General features: G+C 41.4%; 3 protein-coding genes and 1 non-coding gene across 8 annotated transcripts in view; 3 read left to right on the top strand and 1 right to left on the bottom strand.

The window, feature by feature from the left end:
• The window catches only part of ppih (peptidylprolyl isomerase H (cyclophilin H)), a 37,396-nt gene extending 34,611 nt beyond the window's left edge, over positions 1-2,785 (top strand). For all 4 annotated transcript variants that reach the window (XM_055892664.1, XM_055892662.1, XM_055892663.1 and 1 more), the window contains 2 exons: positions 22-62; positions 2,015-2,785. In XM_055892664.1, coding sequence (XP_055748639.1) covers positions 22-62; positions 2,015-2,083 — 110 coding nt within the window. In that variant the 3' untranslated portion in view covers positions 2,084-2,785. The remainder of the gene's footprint in view (positions 1-21; positions 63-2,014) is intronic.
• A 9,361-nt stretch (positions 2,786-12,146) lies between these two features.
• On the top strand, positions 12,147-19,323 carry ybx1 (Y box binding protein 1). Of its 2 annotated transcripts, none has more exons than XM_055892654.1 (8): positions 12,147-12,441; positions 14,183-14,246; positions 14,516-14,549; positions 14,685-14,774; positions 15,577-15,852; positions 16,563-16,648; positions 17,567-17,838; positions 18,999-19,323. In XM_055892654.1, the coding sequence occupies exons 1-7, from the start codon at positions 12,162-12,164 to the stop codon at positions 17,811-17,813; spliced, it is 1,077 nt and encodes a 358-aa protein (XP_055748629.1). In that variant the 5' UTR covers positions 12,147-12,161; the 3' UTR covers positions 17,814-17,838; positions 18,999-19,323. The 2 variants fall into 2 exon arrangements, with proteins under 2 accessions (XP_055748629.1, XP_055748628.1); XM_055892653.1 differs by having other exon boundaries at positions 15,577-15,915.
• On the top strand, positions 16,880-16,960 carry LOC129830484 (small nucleolar RNA SNORD111). The gene has a single exon (XR_008755537.1). It is a non-coding gene; the product is annotated as a small nucleolar RNA SNORD111 (small nucleolar RNA).
• An 87-nt stretch (positions 19,324-19,410) lies between the features above and the next one.
• Positions 19,411-20,951, bottom strand: part of arhgef16 (Rho guanine nucleotide exchange factor (GEF) 16) — a 38,127-nt gene continuing 36,586 nt past the window's right edge. Inside the window, exons 14-15 of the mRNA XM_055892652.1 lie at positions 20,115-20,216; positions 19,411-19,775 (exon numbers count right to left, since the gene is read on the bottom strand). Coding sequence (XP_055748627.1) covers positions 19,636-19,775; positions 20,115-20,216 — 242 coding nt within the window. The 3' untranslated portion in view covers positions 19,411-19,635. The remainder of the gene's footprint in view (positions 19,776-20,114; positions 20,217-20,951) is intronic.

Here is a 20,951-nt window from a genome sequence, read left to right as displayed (position 1 = left end):
TATTTGATTTCAACATTTCAGGGAAAGTGGTCGACGGCTTGCTTGTCATGAGAAAAATTGAGGTAAAAGCTCTTCATTTGATAAGGGTTTGTGCCCAGGGCAAGATATATAATGATGATCCTCAACGAAGATCAAACTTTAAGGGCCGGTGGGTTCCATGGAAGTAGAAGCAGGGAATACTGTTCTTAGATAATCCAGATTTAGAAACGTGATTTCAGAGCCATGTTTTAACCTTGGATTACATAGTATTGGATTATTGAGTCCTTGACTGCTAGAGAATAACAAGGCTAATTTATCATCTGAATTAGTCGCTTAGTAGATCTAAATAACATTGGGGCTGTTTTCTCGACACAGATTAAGCCTAGTCCTGGACTACAGAGAATTCTCCATTGAGTTTGCTTTTTAGTCCAGGACTAGGTTTAAAGGGAGACTGAACGCAAACACCAATTTATCTGAAAATGGCTTATGTGGCATTGATATTAGTCAGAAAAAGTTATTCCACAACCAGAATGGACTAAAAAGTGTAAGTAGGTTAATTTTGGTTATTGAGTCCGTATCCTCCAAAACATAGTTTTGTGAGATTTGTGTAATCGAGGTCGTCACGATACATGAGGTTTGGGTTTGGATTACAATCATGCCTACTAACATAGGATTTTAACGCCTAGGGAGAATTTTCATGCACAGAGAAACAGCTGCGTTTATTGCGCTTTATTCAATCATAGCAGTGAACCTCCACAGACACTGAGACAGACCTGCCCATTACACAGCGCCTTGGACTTGGACCTGTTTACATAAGACAACACGTCGCCAATGTTATGTTGAAAGAACACTTGGCCCTTAGCCGTTTATGGAGTGGCCACTTCCTGGTGTGTTTCATAGTGAGCACTTCAGTCTGCCACTATTTTGGGCAAAATGAGAATTGAGACGATGCGCACTTATATCAACTGCCACATGTCAATATAAAGAAATTCTAAAACCTTTTGCAAGCATTTTGTGTCCTGCCGCGACCTGTTTTGTAACATGATTTGCAATGAAACACTGCCAGTCAGACATACTCTAGCAATAGATAGTGAGAAAGTTGTAAAAACTAAATGGCACCGAAGCACACACGTTGCTTGATAAGCTAATTTAGCTAACTTGGGCAGCTACTAGCTAGCTTCATTGACAAGCAGAGATGGAACTTTGCTAGCTAGCTAGTGATTTTGGGCACTGATACACAGCGGGTAGCAGCTTGTGCTTTATTTACGATAGTTTGACAGCTTGCTGCTGATGAAGTTGTAGACGTTCTCTGAAATCAGTCCTGAGCGCAGCTAGCAGCAGCTGACTCCATACTGTCTGCAGTGCACTTTTTTTTAATGCAAATGTTTTTAACTTGAGAAATACTGCACCAAACACCTTAGCTAGATATGAAATTGTGTGACTAAGACCTCTGCAAAAATGTTAAAATTAAAGATTTCATGATTTAGCTTAGATTAATTCAGACTATTTTTGAGGAAGTGGTAGTGACTATGTTGTTGCTACTGTGCCTCAATGACAAAAAACAACTGCCAGGGTACGATAAAGTGAAGTAAACCCATCCAAATCGTACCACATCCCCAAGACCAAAATCTTGTTTTTCATAATGAGCAGCAGAAAAGCATGTGGAATCATTAATCCGCTCTTTAATCTGTGTCCGGAAACTTCCCCATTGTGTTTCTTGAAAGCAGACATATGTTGTTGTATAGTCAGTCAGATTTGACTATATATATCTGGCTGGGGATAAAAATCTTAGTTTAACCTCAAAACCCTTCTACACTTCAGAGTACACACTGTTTAGACATGAAAATATCTGTCGCCGGTCCCAAGCTGTCTGCAACAACCATCTGATTAATAGAATTCTTTGCATACAGTACATCTATTGCTGGTAGTAGAATCACAACCCTAATTTGGTCTCCAACAAATGTCGTAGTGTAGAAATTACTGTACCATTTTAGAATGTTATATTAAACGTTATCTGGACTCCTCTTTCCCACAGAACGTTCCTACCGGCCCAAACAACAAGCCCAAGCTTCCCATCCTCATAGCTCAATGTGGGGAAATGTGATTCAACTTACAGAGCAAGTTTCTTTTTTAGGACAGCCACACAACCTCTTTTTGTACTTGAATAAGTGTGTTCTTCTCCCATGTTTGCGCTCAATAGACATCAACCAAATTCTGTTTACTTCTGTAAGTTGAGTGGAAGTCAGTTTGCCAGTTTGCCACACAATTATGACGTCTCCTATGAATAGTATAGCTATACAAATTGCCAACACTTTTGCATTTCTTGAGTCGGTAAAATTCAGAGACTGTAAATCTAGGATGTAAGACATCTTGGACATCATCTAGACTTGAGCCTCATTACTCCTTACAAAAAAATGTTTCAGTTCCAAGTATCACCAATCGATACATGTCCTATGTGTAATTCGATAACTCACTAGTAATTGTATAGACTACTGTAGCTTACTCAAATGTTTTCTCAATGCCTAGCTATGAATAGCAATTATTGGGAATTCAATGTTTTGTATGGAATCTGTTGCCTTTTTATAAATGGATCATATAAATGTGCTTTTTGGTGCAGCGGTTTTGTTCAGTAGTTGTTTTTCGAAATGTCAGGTTTTCAAAAATTATTTGGTATCCCCCACCAACAATGTACGTAAGTAACAAGACAAGAGTTTTCGTATAGCCTAAACAGAATAGATTCCACATATGGACAATATTGAGGTTTATCAATTTGTCAGGTATAATAAATTAACTTCTTTGTCAACTACTGCTGGTATTCTAATTTATTAAGACTTTTAAACCTATGAACCAGATTATACATTAGGGTTGAGAAGCAATCTCAAAGGCATTCACAAAGTTCCTCAGGTAATGGATGGACTATAAATTGGACAAAATCTGACCTTTTTTAAAACGGGACTTAAAGAAAATACGCCTCCCAACCCCCACGCCTGAACTCGCCTTGGACCCTTTCCCTCCCAGTACAAAAGAATCCTTTCAGATGGAGCTCGGCTCTCTTATGGAGCAGGAAGAGTTTTTGGGGGGCTTGGTGGGAGGCTTCTGGGGTCAATGTTAAAGGCCGTCTTTGTGTGGGACAACAGGGTCCGACCATTAACAACAGGCTCTTCACACATCAACCAGTACTCATAAACCGTGCCAGCGGGGCATTAACATGACAAAAGATGGGGGGGTGGTTTGGGGCTGTTTCACACTCAGGCTTGGGCTGGCTGGCTGTCTAGTCTACCACACTGGCAAGTGGATCCTTTTAAATGTTGGATTTTAATCGAGGACAATGATGACAATTTAGCAGTGGTGTAGAGTACTTAAGTAAAAATACTTTAATGTACTACTTTGGGGTATCTGTACTTTACTATTTATATTTTTGACTACTTTTACTTCACCACATTACATAAGAAAATATTGTACTTTTTACACCATACGTTTTCCTTGACACCTTAAAGTACTCGTTACATTTTGAATGCTTAGCAGGACAGAAAATTTGTCCAATTCACGCACTTATCAACCAAACATCCTTGGTCATCCCTACTGCCTCTGATCTAGCGGACTCACTAAACACACATGCTTTGTTTGTAAATTATGCCTGAATGTTGGAGGGTACCTATGGCTTTCCGTAAATTAATAAAACAAGAAAATGGTACCATCTGGTTTGTTTAATTTAAGGAATTTTAAATAAAGTATAAAAAGAAAAAGTAAATTAAGTATATTTTAAACCAAATACTTTTAGACTTTTACTCAAGTAGAATTTTACAGGGTGAATTTTACTTGAGTCATTTTCTATCTATACTTTTACTCAAGTATGACAGTTGGGTACTTTTTCCACCACTGCAATATCGGGTTTGTTTGATTTGAGGTATATTGTTGATATGAAAACCAAGTCCCTTCCTGTTAAAATGAGCCAGAAATCTTTTTGGATAGAAACGCCTCTTGGTGCTGCTACAGACTAAAGAGAAACACTTCACATACTGTTGAAGTCAGAAGTTTACATACACCCTTAGCCAAATACATTTAAACTCAGTTTTTCACAATTCCTGACATTTAATCCTAGTACAAATTCCGTGTCTAAGGTCAGTTAGGATCACTATTATATATATACAGTGGGGAGAACAAGTATTTGATACACTGCCGATTTGGCAGGTTTTCCTACTTACAAAGCATGTAGAGGTCTGTAATTTTTATCATAGGTACACGTCAACTATGAGAGACGGAATCTAAAACAAAAATCCAGAAAATCACATTGTATGATTTTTAAGTAATTCATTTGCATTTTATTGCATGACATAAGTATTTGATACATCAGAAAAGCAGAACTTAATATTTGGTACAGAAACCTTTGTTTGCAATTACAGAGATCATACGTTTCCTGTAGTTCTTGACCAGGTTTGCACACACTGCAGCAGGGATTTTGGACCACTCCTCCATACAGACCTTCTCCAGATCCGTCAGGTTTCGGGGCTGTCGCTGGGCAATACGGACTTTCAGCTCCCTCCAAAGATTTTCTATTGGGTTCAGGTCTGGAGACTGGCTAGGCCACTCCAGGACCTTGAGATGCTTCTTACGGAGCCACTCCTTAGTTGCCCTGGCTGTGTGTTTCGGGTCGTCGTCATGCTGGAAGACCCAGCCACGACCCATCTTCAATGCTCTTACTGAGGGAAGGAGGTTGTTGGCCAAGATCTTGCGATACATGGCCCCATCCATCCTCCCCTCAATACGGTGCAGTCGTCCTGTCCCCTTTGCAGAAAAGCATCCCCAAAGAATGATGTTTCCCCCTCCATGCTTCACGGTTGGTATGGTGTTCTTGGCGTTGTACTCATCCTTCTTCTTCCTCCAAACACGGCGAGTGGAGTTTAGACCAAAAAGCTCTATTTTTGTCTCATCAGACCACATGACCTTCTCCCATTCCTCCTCTGGATCATCCAGATGATCATTGGCAAACTTCATATGGGCCTGGACATGCGCTGGCTTGAGCAGGGGGACCTTGCGTGCGCTGCAGGATTTTAATCCATGACGGCGTAGTGTGTTACTAATGGTTTTCTTTGAGACTGTGGTCCCAGCTCTCTTCAGGTCATTGACCAGGTCCTGCCGTGTAGTTCTGGGCTGATCCCTCACCTTCCTCATGATCATTGATGCCCCACGAGGTGAGATCTTGCATGGAGCCCCAGACCGAGGGTGATTGACCGTCATCTTGAACTTCTTCCATTTTCTAATAATTACTTTTACAGTTGTTGCCTTCTCACCAAGCTGCTTGCCTATTGTCCTGTAGCCCATCCCAGCCCTGTGCAGGTCTACAATTTTAACCCTGATGTCCTTACACAGCTCTCTGGTCTTGGCCATTGTGGAGAGGTTGGAGTCTGTTTGATTGAGTGTGTGGACAGGTGTTTTTTATACAGGTAACGAGTTCAAACAGGTGCAGTTAATACAGGCAATGAGTGGAGAACAGGAGGGCTTCTTAAAGAAAAACTAACAGGTCTGTGAGAGCCGGAATTCTTACTGGTTGGTAGGTGATCAAATACTTATGTCATGCAATAAAATGCAAATTAATTACTTAAAAATCATACAATGTGATTTTCTGGATTTTTGTTTTAGATTCTGTCTCTCGCAGTTGAAGTTGTACCTATGATAACATTTACAGACCTCTACATGCTTTGTAAGTAGGAAACACTGACGATTTTGCAGGTTATCAAATACTTGTTTTCCCCACTGTATTTATGTATTATAATATATTTTAAGAATGTGAAATATCAGAATAATAGTAGAGAGAATGATTTATTTCAGCTTTTATTTCTTTCATCACATTCCCAGTGGGTCAGAGGTTTACATACACAATTAGTATTTGGTAACATTGCCTTTAAATTGTTTAACTTAGGTCAAATGTTTTGGGTACCCTTCCACAAGCTTCCCACAATAAGTTGGGTGAATTTTGGCCCATTCCTCCTGACAGAGCTGGTGTAATTGAGTCAGGTTTGTAGGCCTCCTTGCTTGCACACGCCTTTTCAGTTCTGCCCACAAATGTTCTATAGGATTGAGGTCAGGGCTTTGTGATGGCCACTCCAATACCTTGACTTTGTTGTCCTTAAGCCATTTTGTCACAACTTTGAAAGTATGCTTGGGGTCATTGTCCATTTGGAAGACCCATTTGTGACCAAGCTTTAACTTCCTGACTGATGTCTTGAGATGTTGCTTCAATGTATCCACATAATTGTCCTCCCTCATGATGCTATCTATTTTGTGAAGTGCACCAGTCCCTCCTGCAGCAAAGCACCCCCACAACATGATGCTGCCACCCCCATGCTTAACGGTTGGGATGGTGTTCTTCGGCTTGCAAGCCTCCCACTTTTTCCTCCAAACATAACGATGGTTATTATGGCCAAACAGTTCCATTTTTGTTTCACCAGACCAAAGGATATTTCTCCAAAAAGTATGATCTTTGTCCCCATGTGCAGTTGCAAACCATAGTCTGGCTTTTTCATGGCGGTTTTGGAGCAGTGGCTTCTTCCTTGCTGAGTGGCCTTTCAGGTTATGTCGAAATAGGACTTGTTTTACTGTGGATATAGATACTTTTGTACCTGTTTCCTCCAGCATCTTCACAAGATCCTTTGCTGTTGTTCAGGGATTGATTTGCACTTTTCGCACCAAAGTACGTTCACCCGGTATGACGGCAGCGTGGACCCATGGTGTTTATACTTGAGTACTATTGTTTGTACAGATGAACATGGTACCTTCAGGCATTTGGAAATTGCTCCCAAGGATGAACCAGACTTGTGGAGGTCTGCAATTTTTTTCTTCTGAGGACTTGGCTGATTTCTTTTGATTTTCCCATGATGTCAAGCAAAGAGGCACTGAGTTTGAAGGTATGCCTTGAAATACATCTGCAGATATACCTCCAATTGACTCAAATGATGTCAAATAGCCTATCAGAAGCTTCTAAACCCATGACATCATTTTCTGGAATTTTCCAAGCTGTTTAAAGGCACAGTCAACTTAGTCTATGTAAATTTATGACCCACTGGAATTGTGATACAGTGAAATAATCTGTCTGTAAACAATTGTTGGAAAAATTACTTGTGTCATGCACAAAGTAGATGTCCTAACCGACTTGCCAAAACTATAGTTTGTTAACAAGAAATTTGTGGAGTGGTTGAAAAAACGAGTTTTAATGACTCCAACCTAAGTGTATGTAAAGTTTCGACTGTATACATATCAGCCGAAAATGATACACGAAAGCTGTAATATGATAGAGATGTGCCTAGAAGTACATTTGGCTATTGAATAATATTCTTTATTGGTAAAGCGCAATTTCATACAGTGACCAGCTTTTGTTCATAATATAGAATGCATATAAAAACAAGGAAACATATTAAATGATAAAAGCAGCATAGAATAATACAAATTAATACAAACACATAGGAGTAAGATGTTAAAAAGGAAGACAAAAGTGAGCAAGACTAATTACAAGCCAAAATAAAGAGGTTGAATCTTAACCTTGCTTGTAAAAACAAAAAAATGGTTACTGTTTTTTGCCTCCTTCCTTTATAGATGACGTGGTACAGCATTCCAGTTGTGGGTTGTAAAAGCTAAAACCCGCTTCCCCACTTGACAGTAATATGTGTACGGAATTCCAGAAAAATCTGTAAAATACTTTAAACCAATGTTATAAGATTGTGAAACGTGTCAACTGCTACCTCGATGGCATTTTATTTTTGGGGGGGATTTGAAACGGCAAGAGTTGAACTAGCTTGTGCAATATATATTTTGGAGCACTCTATTAATAGCTCCTAGAATAATCTGCTCTTTAGTTTTGATGTCAGCAACTATAGACATTACTATAAGGTTACATTAACTGACTAATAGCCTGCATTGTTTAAGGGCACTCTGTTTTTTGAAATGATGCTGGGACACAACAGGACACTTGACATTCATGAGAGCACCCTGGAACCTACCTCCTTCCTATTCTCTTTTCCCAACCCACAGCCATTCCAGTGGGGATTTTGGCGCCACTCCGGCCATGATAACCAAACTGAAACATGTCCAACTTTTATAACAACTAAAGGATAGGCTAGGTAGCTATCCGGAGCTCCTGGCTGAGTGGTTCATAGCTAGTGGAGACTGGTAAATGTGAAATAGCAACGTGAAGGGCACAGTTAAACTCAAAGCAACCCTTTTAATATAATAATATATGATTCACAGAGAATAAAAATATGAATTATGAATTATTATTCATTTGTTATTTTTCATTCATTCATGTATAATAATGATTGATCCCACTTAAAATGAAAAATGACTAAGGCATAATGAAGCCTTCACCTTTCATCAGGCCTATATAGATGCGTCAGAAATCATTCATTAGCAATTGTCTATAGTTATAAAAGGGTGACAAAAGGCTTGTTCCACTGTCATATTTGGCAAATCACCAGAAGGACCTTTTATATCACTCATATGACTTTGCTTAGTCCTTTATGTGATTTGTGAAAGATGTATGTAGTGCTTATGAAGACTTTATGAATCCTTTATAAACCCTTCAAGTCGTTAGTTTAAAATGATGAGGCCCAACATTTTATACAGACATACAGTAGCAGTCAAAAGTTTGGCCACACCTACTCATTCCAGGGTTTTTATTTATGTTTACTATAATCTACATTGTATAATAATAGTGAAGACATCAAACTATGAAATAACACATATGGAATCGTGTAGTAACCAAAAACGTGTTAAACCAATCAAAATATATTTTAAATTTGAGATTCTTCAAAGTAGCCACCCTTTGCCTTTGACAGCTTTGCACACTTGCCATTCTCACAACCAGCTTCATGAGGTAGTCACCTGGAATGCATTTCAATTAACACAGGTGTACCTTTTATTAAAAGTTAATTTGTGGAATTTCTTTCCTTAATGCTTTTGAACCAATCAGTTGTGTTGTGACAAGGTAAGGGGGGTATACAGAATATAGGCCTATTTGGTAAAAGACCATGTCCATATTATGGCAAGAACAGCTCAAATAGGCAAAGAGAAACAATAGTCCATCATTACTTTAAGACATGAAGGTCAGTTAATCCAGAAAATTTCAAGAACTTTGAAAGTTTTTTCAAGTGCAGTCGAGAACCATCAAGCGCTATGATGAAACTGGCTCTCATGAGGACCGCCACAGCAAAGGAAGACCCTGAGTTAACTCTGCTGCAGAGGATAAGTTCATTAGAGTTACCAGCCTCAGAAATTGCAGCCCAAATAAATGCTTCACAGACTTCAAGTAGCAGACATCTCAACATCAACTGTTCAGTGACTACTGCGTGAATCAGGCCTTCATGATTGAATTGCTGCAAAGAAACCAGTACTAAAGGACACCAATAAGAAGAGACTTGCTTGGGCCAAGAAACACGAGCAAACACTTAACCAGCATGGCTACCACAGCATTCTGCAGCAATACGCCATCCCATCTGGTTTGCTCTCAGTGGGACTATCATTTGTTTTTCAACAGGACAATGACCCAACATACCTCCAGGCTGTCTAAGGGCTATTTGACCAAGAAGGAGAGTGATGGAGTGCTGCATCAGATGACCTGGCCCCCACAATCACCCAACCTCAACCCAATTGAGATGGTTTGGGATGAGTTGGACCACAGAGTGAAGGACAAGCAGCCAACAGGTGCTCAGCATATGTGGGATATCCTTCAAGACTGTTGGAAACGCATTCCATATGAAGCTGGTTGAGAGAATGTGTCACGATCGTCTTCTTGAAAGACAGTGGACCAAGGCGCAGCGTGTGGAAAATACATCTTTTATTTAGAAGAGAAAAAAACACGAAACGAACACTAGACATAAACTGAAACAAAACAACAAACGTGAAGCTACAAACGTTAGTGCACACACAAGCTACAAACGTTCAACATAGACAATTACCCACATAAACCTAGTGCCTATGGCTGTCTTAAATATGGCTCCCAATCAGAGACAATTAATGACATCTGTCTCTGATTAGAACCATTCAGGCAACCATAGACACAGCTAGACACCTACACTAAACACAAACCCATCTACTCTACTTAACCCCCTAAACCATACAACCACCCTAGACAATACAAAAAACACATACCTTCCCCATGTCACACCCTGACCTAACTAAAATAATAAAGGAAACAAAGAATACTAAGGCCAGGGCGTGACAGAATGCCAAGTGTGCAAAGGGTGGTTACTTTGAATAATCTAAAATATAAAACATTTTGATTTGTTTAACACGTTTTTGGTTACTACATGATTCCATATGTGTTATTCTATAGTTTTGATGTCTTCACTATTATTCTACAATATAGAAAAAATAAAAACCCTTGAATGAGAAGCTGTATCCAAAGTTTTGACTGGTACTGTATGTAACATATGGTTATTGGTGAAACTCACTCCTCAGCCTGAAGTGTCCCCACTTGCACTGCCAAATAGCTAGCTTTTAGGTGGTGCTACTAGGTAAGATTCTTCAGGAAAGCAGTCGTTTGCAAGGCGGAGGCCCTGAGGTCGAGCCTTTGTATGAACCGAATCAGGAACTCGCAATGCAAGCAGCGTGACTTCCTTTACACTGGTGCCAGGACCCTCATCAGCAGTTGCGCTCTGCTAAAAACTGGGGTCACTGTGGAGTAAATTGGGGGGTGAATGTATCACATGGGAATGCGTGAAACTCACTCCGCAACCTGAAGTGTCTTGTGCCGCTGAATAGCTAGCTTTTCGGGGGTGTGACTTAGACTTCTAGATGGCGGTCAAGTGCGTTTTCGAGGCAGAGGTCCTGGGTTCGAGCCTCTGTATGAGTTGAATCAGTGCAGTAATCAATAACAATGTAATACTAAAAATAACATACTCTGTCCAGGGGCCACCCTCGGGTGCACATTTAGTTTTTTGCCCTAGCACTACAAGGGTGATTTTCAAATAATCAAAGCTTGATGATGACTTGGTTTTCTGAATCAGCTGTGTAGTGCTATGGCAAAACCTACAAATAAGGTATTTTAAAAATTTTAAGCAATAATTTAAAAACATGCATACCAATCAGGTTTCTGGGTCAGAATTAACATTTGAAGGTTTAGCCTCAGCATGTGTTTCAAGTTTTATGTTAACTTTGACCTAAACCTGGTTAATGTTTTGTTTTATCTTTATTGTAGTTGCTGGGAGCACTGTACAATGTATCTTTACAAAATTGTGTAGCTACAATGGCGGAATAGATTATGCTCAGTCGCGGGTCACCGGTATTTGGCCTGGGACGTGAACGCGCAAAAGTGGTGAGGGAGGAGCGCCTTCTCAAATCGAACAGTAATCTCAGCCATGTTGTCAACAAGGTGCAGCTTCCAGAAACATCTCTTTTCCATAAAATATGTTTCAAACTAGTTTTAATTGGGAAGGCAGATAAAGCGTTTTTATCAAGTAATCTCTTTTACATGTGGAAACACAGAATCCTACTAATTACTCCACATGCTCCCACATCACTTGGGTTTTGAGCCGATTTCGCCGTGGGCTTTGAACAGGGCAACTGTTTTTTCGCCATTGAGCAGCCCGGTTCCAAAATGTATGCAATCAACTTTCACCCGGTGCAAAACTCGCTTTGCCGGGCCAGATTAATCTAATCCCCTGTCTTGGTCGTCTGTCTGGCTCGAGCTCATAGGTCTGGCTCTGTCTTGTAGGCGGTGTTGGTTTTCGACATCATTTCTCTTGTACCAATTAATTTTCAGGGCAGCCATATTTCTGAAAAACTGGCAACCAATGAGGATTTCTATGAATCTGGCTCGAGCGCCCGGTAGGCGTATTTTACGCCGGGTGAAATTTGATAGCATTCGTTTTGGAATCTGGCTGACTCCCGGGCGTGAGCCAGGTGACCTGCTCAAAACCCACTGCGAAGTCTGCTCAAAACAAAGTCGCATAATTAAGCACGTGGAGTAATGAGTAGGATTGTGTTTTGTTTCCGAAGTGATTGCTTAAGATAACGCTTGATGTGACTTCCCAATTAAAAGTCGTTGGCAAATTAAAACGTATGTACGTTCCTTTCCCGTTCACGTCACGGGCCATAGACCGATGCCCCGCGGTTTAGTTTAATCGAATCCGCCCATTGTTACGTTTATCGAGAGGAAATAATTGACCAATTATATTAGAGTGGGCGGGACTATGGCTGGGGATAGTCCACTGCATCGTTTTTCGTTCCTCCCAGTTCGATCGGCAACGGGAGAGAGGAAAGTTGAGAGCCCGAAGGCAGCAGCCCCCACCACCGCCGGCCCAGGTTACCATCTAGCACCGGGAAATACACTAGAGAGCCACCGCCGGCATTACCAACCAGAAACCATGAGCAGCGAGGCCGAGACACAACAACCGCCGGAGCCTGCTGTGGATTCGGAGAGCCCACCCAGCCCGCCAGCTACAGCTTCCGCGGGGGATAAGAAGGTCATCGGTAACGTTAAGCTACATAACGTTAGCCAAGTGGAACATTATTGAATTCCAAATTAGATTTTATTGGCACGGCAACGTTGTTTTCAAACATGAGTCAAACTAGATACGTCTAAATAAATGTCTAAATAATTGTAGTTAACTAAGTTAGTAACTAGGATGGCTAGCGTGAAATCGTTAACTAAAACGAACGTTATGTTCTCATCAGATGTATGTTAACTAAAGTGCCAATTCAAAATGTCAGTTGGTTTAACGTTTTTCTACTTCATACGTTACCTAGTTGACGTTACCCAAATTCTCAGAATTTACTAACTATAGTGCTTAGATACTATAACTCGTCAGTATGCTGACCATATATATGTGAGTCAAGTTCCGAGGTAATGAATACTGGAAGTTAGCCTGTCCTCCATATCCGCTGTCTCAGGCATCTATGTCCTAATAGTGATTTAGCAAACCGCAGCTAGCCTTTCTGCTAAATGGCTTGAAAGAGTTGATATTGGCCTTTATCGTGACCGATTACCGGACCCCCAAACGCATACTGGTTGCACATAACATAACACAGATCCCATGACCAGGATAGGTACTACACAACGTGTATTTTACGCAATTCCCATTTCGAAAGTAATTGTAGCCCTTTTTTAGGGAGTTGGAACAATGAATTGGAGGCCAACGACTGCACACAGAGCCACGATTGCAATCGTATGATATCCCTTTGTTTGCGGAGAAGCTAGCTTGCTGGTTAGCCTTAGCACGATGGCTATCAAGCAAGCTAAGTTAGCTCGTTACTAACGTTATATTGCTAAATTTCGATAACTAGCTAATGTTATGTTTCACCTCCCCCAGAATTAGTATTTTGTGCAAACTTAGTTAAGTTGCAGATGGAGTAGCTAGCCAACCAACTAGCTTCCCATTATGTAGAGTGGATAGTGGCGACCAAAATGTCCGCCTCGATGTTCGGATTCTATTCATTTATTTTGTCCAGCTTTGGCTGACAATTTCACTGTTATCGCGCCTAAAACCTTACCCATCACCCGCGTAAGAAATACTCACTCGGTGCCCATGTGGGTATTTATTTGAGTTGTTGAATAACAGGTTTAAGCATCCTGGCCCGTATCCAACCACATGGTTGAGACCAAAGGCAATATGCTAGCTAAGTTAGCTACAGTAGCTGGCTAAGCTTGCTTGCTAAATCGCTAGCTAGCATCTTAGGGCGCGACACCACGTGTAAAGATTCAAGCACTTCCTTGTGCGCATTGAAACGGGGGTAATGGTTTTGCATCTCTAGTTCCGGGCAGTAAATGATTATCCGCCCAGGTTACACATTATACCAGACACTCTGATCAGTTGTGTACATGGCGTAGAACGCCTAGGTTGGTACTGGTAAGCTCTGGCCTCATAAGACCCTCGTCACGTAGGACGGTCATTATTGCAAGCTAATAATATGCGTTGGAACATGCCATAGCAGCTGGCAGACAAACACCAAGGGTTTAGCGACGGAATCTATAAAAAGCTCAACAGTTAATTATAACTTGCTTCCCCCGGTGTATTTTCCTATCCTGGTTTGTGTCTGTAATCTTTCATTATCAGTCTTGCCATTTGATTGCCCACATGAAGTGCTCTCGACCCATTCCCCTTTTGAGTAATATTTGAATGAGAACGAAAGCAGCTAATGTGCACGGTACATCTTTGCAGGGCTATTTATTATAGTTATAGTTGGTAACTCGGCTACATTTTGTCTTTTTCAGCAACTAAGGTTTTGGGTACAGTCAAATGGTTCAACGTCAGAAATGGCTACGGGTTCATCAACAGGTATGTTGCACCCTCCTGGGCGTGTCCAAAGGCCGCAAATATGAAGTGTGTGTGAAAGAACATTCTCAATCCTATTATGGCTTTGATTTGCTTACAAAGCTGGGAAGCAGATTTGGCTGTCCGCGGCGTGCTCTTGTTGTAGTGTAACAATTAAGCCAGATGGTACTGTTAAAAGCTGTTAGCCTCAATTATAAAACAGACATATCTTTTAATCCAGTGGTTTTTATTGGCCTAAATGTAACTATTCGCATTCTCCCTTCTACCACAAGGAATGACACAAAGGAAGACGTCTTTGTCCACCAGGTAACAAGCTCAAGTTCTCCACGGATCGAGTAATGTATTGTGTAACCTTTCACTCCTTTCCAGGAGTCAAAATCAGATTACAGTTGGTGTCCCAAAGGCAAAGGTTTATAATGAAATGTTATGCTTTCTTTTTAGACTGCCATAAAGAAAAACAACCCAAAGAAATACCTTCGCAGTGTTGGAGATGGCGAAACTGTGGAGTTTGATGTGGTTGAGGGGGAGAAGGTAGTTGCAGGCTCATATACATTAATATGCCTTAATATGTTTGGGAATGTTTAAAGCTTGAAATATGAGTTATAGATTTACATTACATTTAAGTCATTTAGCAGACGCTCTTTTCCAGAGCGACTTACAAATTGGAAAGTTCATACATATTCATCCTGGTCCCCCCGTGGGAATTGAACCCACAACCCTGGCGTTGCAAGCGCCATGCTCTACCAACTGAGCCACACGGCTCCAAACCACTGGTTATAGATCTGTCATTCTCATTGAAAGCAAGTCTAAGTGGTAGAGCTGTTCTGTGTGCTTCCTGTTAAGTGTAGTTTTACTTACACTAGCTGAAAATAAAATAGTTCTGGTTATGGAAAATATATTTCAGTGGTTTCGGCTGTACAATCATTCTCTACACAATATTTGCTTTTTTTGGCACTAACTGAAATTAGGCAAACTATAATTTTGGCAATCACGAAATAGCTGCGCGATTGCCGCCTAGTGCACCTTTAAGGCATCCAAATGTACTCTAACATCACGTACCTCCTCAGTTATGATAAACAGTGATTCTAACAGTGATATTTGTCCTATTAAGTATTGGAAACGTTTTTATTGCATATCCCAACTCGCCCTGAGACACCCCCGGGGAGTGGGGTATGTCATCAATTCCCTAGAGCAATTAGGATTCAGTGCATTGCTCAAGGGCACATTGACAGATTTTTCACTTTATTTGCTCGGGTATTCGCTAGGCTACCTGCCGCCCTAAACTTCTCCAGAATGGTAGGGGTCTGAACAGTGTGTTTGAATCTCTTCCCAGGGAGCAGAGGCAGCCAATGTGACCGGCCCAGCGGGTGTCCCAGTCCAGGGGAGCAAGTATGCAGCTGACCGGAACCGCTACAGGCGGTACCCCCGCAGGAGGGGCCCAGCCCGTGACGGCGAATACCCGGACAACTACCAGAGTGACGGCGAGGGTGAAGGAGAGCGCCCCCCCCGCAAGAGCCGCGAGTGTGCTGAGAGTGCCCCGGAAGGAGAGATGCAGCCCCAGCAGCGCAGGCCCCCCTTCCCCGGGAGACGGCGCTACCCCCCATACTTTGTACGTAGACGCTACGGCCGTCGGCCCCCGTACACCAACGCACCTCGCGGAGAGATGACTGAGGTACGCTGTCACAGGCACTCCTGAAGCAGTCCGGCCCCGTTCCAGTGATGTCATACACACTCTCATCGAACACGCGCGCTACACTTGGTTTTGGCCGGACAAAACCAAACCTCAAGTGTATTAGTTAACAGACCAATACAGGTTCACCAAAATAGGTCTACATAGTCTATATACTGACAGGACCTAAAATTGGCTCCAAACCACTGGTCAACAGACTACAATTAAACCTTGAGTGTGTTGGTCAACAGACCAATACAAGTTGACCAAAATAGGTCTGTCAATCCATCACAAAACCCCCAAAGCGTTACACCTGCTGTTGGTCGCCACATGAGCAGAGACTAAAATATATGGTGGCTGGTGCTTCTTTCTATCCAGATAATAGGTAGAATCTACCGCACACCAAGGCAAAACTGGAATAACAGGAAATGTGCAAAACTGGAAAAACAGGGAAGTGTCTCCCCACAGAGGCAAATTAATTTAATGGTAGCTAAGCTTTCTGTCAGTCAGTTGTCATCAGAGCATATCTTTTCCTGTTTTTTCACATTCTTTCTATACAATAGTGAGTTTCAGACCCGGATCTGGGTTGAGTCAGGACTTCGTGAGCCTTGAGTGATTTATGACTGTGACTAACTCTTGTTTGTTTTTAGGGTGGCGAAGGTGACGAGAACCAGGGAGGTCCAGACCAGGGCAACAAACCAATGAGACAGAACTACTACAGAGGCTTCCGACCAAGGTTCGCATGTTGTGTTTATTGACACAAGGCTGTACGAAGGGGTTATAACCTCAACACGGATGGACCCAGAACTTAATTGAGCAGCTGACCTATTACAGAGTTTAGTTCTGGGTTAACCAAGATGATCCCTATAAGTATTATGAAATGCATGACCCTGGTGAATTGGCCAAACTTTATCTATGGACTATGATCTTAAATAATTCCAGAACCAAACAATGTTTGTAAATATCAATGCTGTTGAAATGATGATTTTCTCATGTCTCTTCTCTGACAGAATAATGGAGAGAGCATAAACACCTCTGATCTCAGCATGTTCACATTTGCTTGCCCCTCAACGACCCTGTTTAATTTGAGAAATGTGTTTTTCCCCATTTTGAATGTCATTGTTTTGTCAAACCGTAGACCGTTTGGTCATAGATATTTCCACTTCACAATAGCAGCTCTAGCAGGGCAGAAATCTGACCAACTGACTTGGTGGTTGCATTCTAAGACAGTGCCATGTTCAAAGTCACAGCTCTTCAATAAGGCCATTCTACTGCCAATTGTGTATCTATAGAGATTGCATGGCTGTGTACTCAAATGTTTTATACACCTGTCAGCAATGGGTGTGGCTGAATCCACTAATTTGAAGTGGATCCACATACCTTTGTGTGATTGTCTCAATTCAGTCTTATTTAGATATACATTAGATTAAAGTATACTCAGAGCAACAACATTAGAGATATATTGCAGTTGAGGAACAATTGGAAAATAATTCCGCTTTGAAAGTTAAACTTGTAACCACACTTTTGAGAAAATGTCATTTTTTGTGGTTACATTTCAAATTATCATCCTTAAATTGGAATTTGTTGTTATGGGTGCTAGGGGCCATCTTGAGGTGAGGCAGATGTTAAAGTGTGTGTCCCTCAACTCCTACAGCAGGGGTGGCGGTCCACCCCGTCCCAGACCGGTGCGGGACGGCGATGGGGAAAACAAGGAGAACCAGGATGGTGATGGTGAGAACCAGGAGCCCCGCCAGCGCCGCTACCGCCGAAACTTCAACTATCGCCGCAGACGCCCACAGACTGGCGGCAAGCCCCAGGATGGCAAGGAGGCCAAGACCGACGGGGAACCATCTACAGAGAAAACGCCCGCTCCCGCGGCCGAGCAGGGCGGGGCTGAGTAGAAACTGCCGGCATACCATCGTCCGGGTGAGTCTCCAACACACACATTGCTACTTAGCATACCTGATTTCTGGGAGGGAAATGATACAATCCTATGCAGCAAGCATGCTGGATTAAATTAATGCAGTCAAGCTTAATTTATTTGATATAGGACTGCAAGAGTATTCATGGTAAAACGTACAAATTAACTTTTTCCCACACGCACGCTGGCATAGATATTTATTGTATTGGTTGGAGAAACGGGTCCTTATTGCTTAACTTCTCTGGGATATGTGGGACGGTAGCGTCCCACCTAACCAACAGCCAGTGAAATTGCAGGGCGCCAAATTCAAAACAGAAATCTCATAATTAAATTCCTCAAACATACAAGTATTTTAAAGATAAACTTCTCGTTAATCCAGCCAAAGTGTCTGATTTCAAAAATGATTTACGGCGAAAGCACACCAAACAATTATGTCAAGTCGGTACATAGCCACAAAAAGCAGAAGGAGATAAAATTATTCCCTGACCTTTGATCTTCATCGGATGACACACACAGGACATCACAATACATGTATGTTTTGTTCGATAATGTGCATATTTATATCCACAAATCTCGGTTTACATTGGCGCCATGTTCAGAAATGCGAATTAGAATTAAAGATACACTTGTTCTTAATGCAACCGCTGTGTCAGATTTCAAAGAAATTTATGGAAACACCACACCCGCCTCAATTCTCACTTCCTGTTTGGATTTTTTCTCCGGATTTTGCCTGCCATGAGTTCTGTTATACTCAGTTTTAGAAACTGTGTTATCCAAAAGTGAAAATGCTGCCCCCTATCAAAGATCAATTTCAATTTAGTGATGTGCGAGTGTCGTTAATAAAATATTCCAACTATTAAGTACATGCATTGTTGAGTTAAATCTGCGACCCGATTCAGTGGAAAAGTCCATATCAGATGGCCATTGGTGTAGTGTCCTGGGCCAGTTCACTCGAGTTCTAAAGCCAGGCTCAGTCTGCACTTTCTATTGACACTGTGCTCCATCGCCCAAGGCAGGGGCAGAATGAGGTAATGCCATGGATTTGATAAAGCAAACTGGCTGCCTGTTTAGTCCTGCCATTGTGCCAACCTCTGCCCCGGTTGCACATTCATATCAGTTGACTGATGTAATGTATTTTCTTTAACAGTCTCTCTTTTCTCTACAGTTGTCATCAAGAAGAAACAAAGATCTGAGCAATAAGAGAGATTTGACTTGACGATCGTCTTAAGCTTGCACCATGAATTTGACCAGATTACCACCGATTGCCTGCAGAATCTATGCAGACCTGTTTTGTTCCATTATTTTTGTGACAGCTAAAAAAAAGTTTGGGAGAAACGGCAGATGTTTTTCTAAAATCGGTCCTAAGTTTTTACACCAAATGGTTTTTAAAAGTAATTTGATATCTGGTCAGTTGACATTTTTAAATAACTTTTTATGTATTCAAACATGAATTTTAACAACGCAAGCTCAAATAAAAAGTCAAAGGAGAACTGTTGACTCAACTGTTTGTTTTGCACCAATGGTCTGTCCAAATACATGACAACCACTTGGTTGGGTATACTGTAGTTAAGAATGTATACAAGTTTGAATATTTATTTGGCACTTGCAGGCATCATACACAATTCTTAACATTGCTGACACTGTCCCACCACCATGGCATGTTTCAAATGAATGTAAAATAGAAATACATTTACAGAATAACTGACATTAAATTCATACAACACTACCATTTCAAATGTACATGGAAATTACTTCCCGGCCAAGCAAGTGAGGTCTGATATGGAGGCGGGGATGTTGGTTGGCTAAACGTTGGTCTCCTTGCGCAGACGCTTCATACGCTGTACATTGTTCTCCATAGCAATGCGGTTGGTGATCTCCGTGGCACAACTGGCAGGAAACCAGCCTCTCTCTCCATCCCTCATCCTCTCCCCATGGCACCAGTCTACAACAGGAAGGAAGATATTTTGGTAGCAATATGATTTATCCTAACCTACTCAGTTTATAGACACGTCAATGCATTATTTGCCTTAAAGCAGCAAACCACACTCCATGGTTTCACTAAAAAGCTGAGGGATGGGGTTTGAGAAGTAACCAAACTCAACCAGAGCTATGGATGCAAGGACTGACATGGGTGAAGCTATACTTTTGATTCAAACATGGATTAACTAAGGCATTTCTTTAAATCAATGGGTACATACTAATTTACAAGTCCCGAAATTGATGTAGCTGCTGCAGGTTATCAAGTGTTAGCGCTAGGTTACTCGTTTCTATCCAGACTTACCCTCTTCTTTCTGCAGGAGGATGACTACCTCTGCTTGCTGCAGGCCTAGCTCGTCTGGCTCCTTGGGCATGTAGGCTTTGGTGGCCTCGTACTGCGGCAGGCCTGAAACACACCACCATAAAAAGGCCCACTAAGTTAACCAATGTCATTGAAATGGAAAGCAGATACATGTAGCTAGTCACATCTGAAATTGTTGGCACCCTTGAGAGAAGCAAATTGTTTAAGTAAATGTAATGATTAGTATAGATAAAAATCAAACATTTAATCTGCATTAACATTCAAGTTAAAGGAACTATTGTGGCTTCCTGTTTCACTGGGGTATAGAAATGGGTAACATGAATGTAAAATCCCTTCTGCTGTTTTCCATGGTGATGGATGACCTTCATAAAAAAACAGGCAACGGGTACAAAAATTGCAAACAAACAAATTTACCACTAAGGGAACAATTAAGTTTGGTAGATGACTAAGGAAAACACTTTTGCCTCCCAAAAGAAGGCCATGGCCACAGTTGGAGAATAACAGAATTTAGTCACATCTTAGGGTCTCAATCTACAATGAGACCATCTCCATGCCAATAGGCTATTATTGAGATCACATGTAAACACCTTGATTTGCTAAATTGGATTGGAACCGGATGCTCTGGTCAGATGAGACAGAACTCTTTGACCACGCACACCAGTGGTGGGTTTGGCCTTGAAAGGAAGCATATGCAGAAAACCTCATATCTACTGTAAAATATTAAACTTGGCTGCAAATGGATCTTCCAGCAAGACAATGACCTCAATCCACACTTTATTGACCACCAAAAAAACCATCAATATTTCAATCACAATGGCC

The sequence above is a fragment of the Salvelinus fontinalis genome, chromosome 31 (assembly GCF_029448725.1).
Source record: "Salvelinus fontinalis isolate EN_2023a chromosome 31, ASM2944872v1, whole genome shotgun sequence".
Classification (NCBI taxonomy): Eukaryota; Metazoa; Chordata; class Actinopteri; order Salmoniformes; family Salmonidae; genus Salvelinus; species Salvelinus fontinalis.
This window is presented reverse-complemented; position numbering and strand designations above follow the sequence as displayed.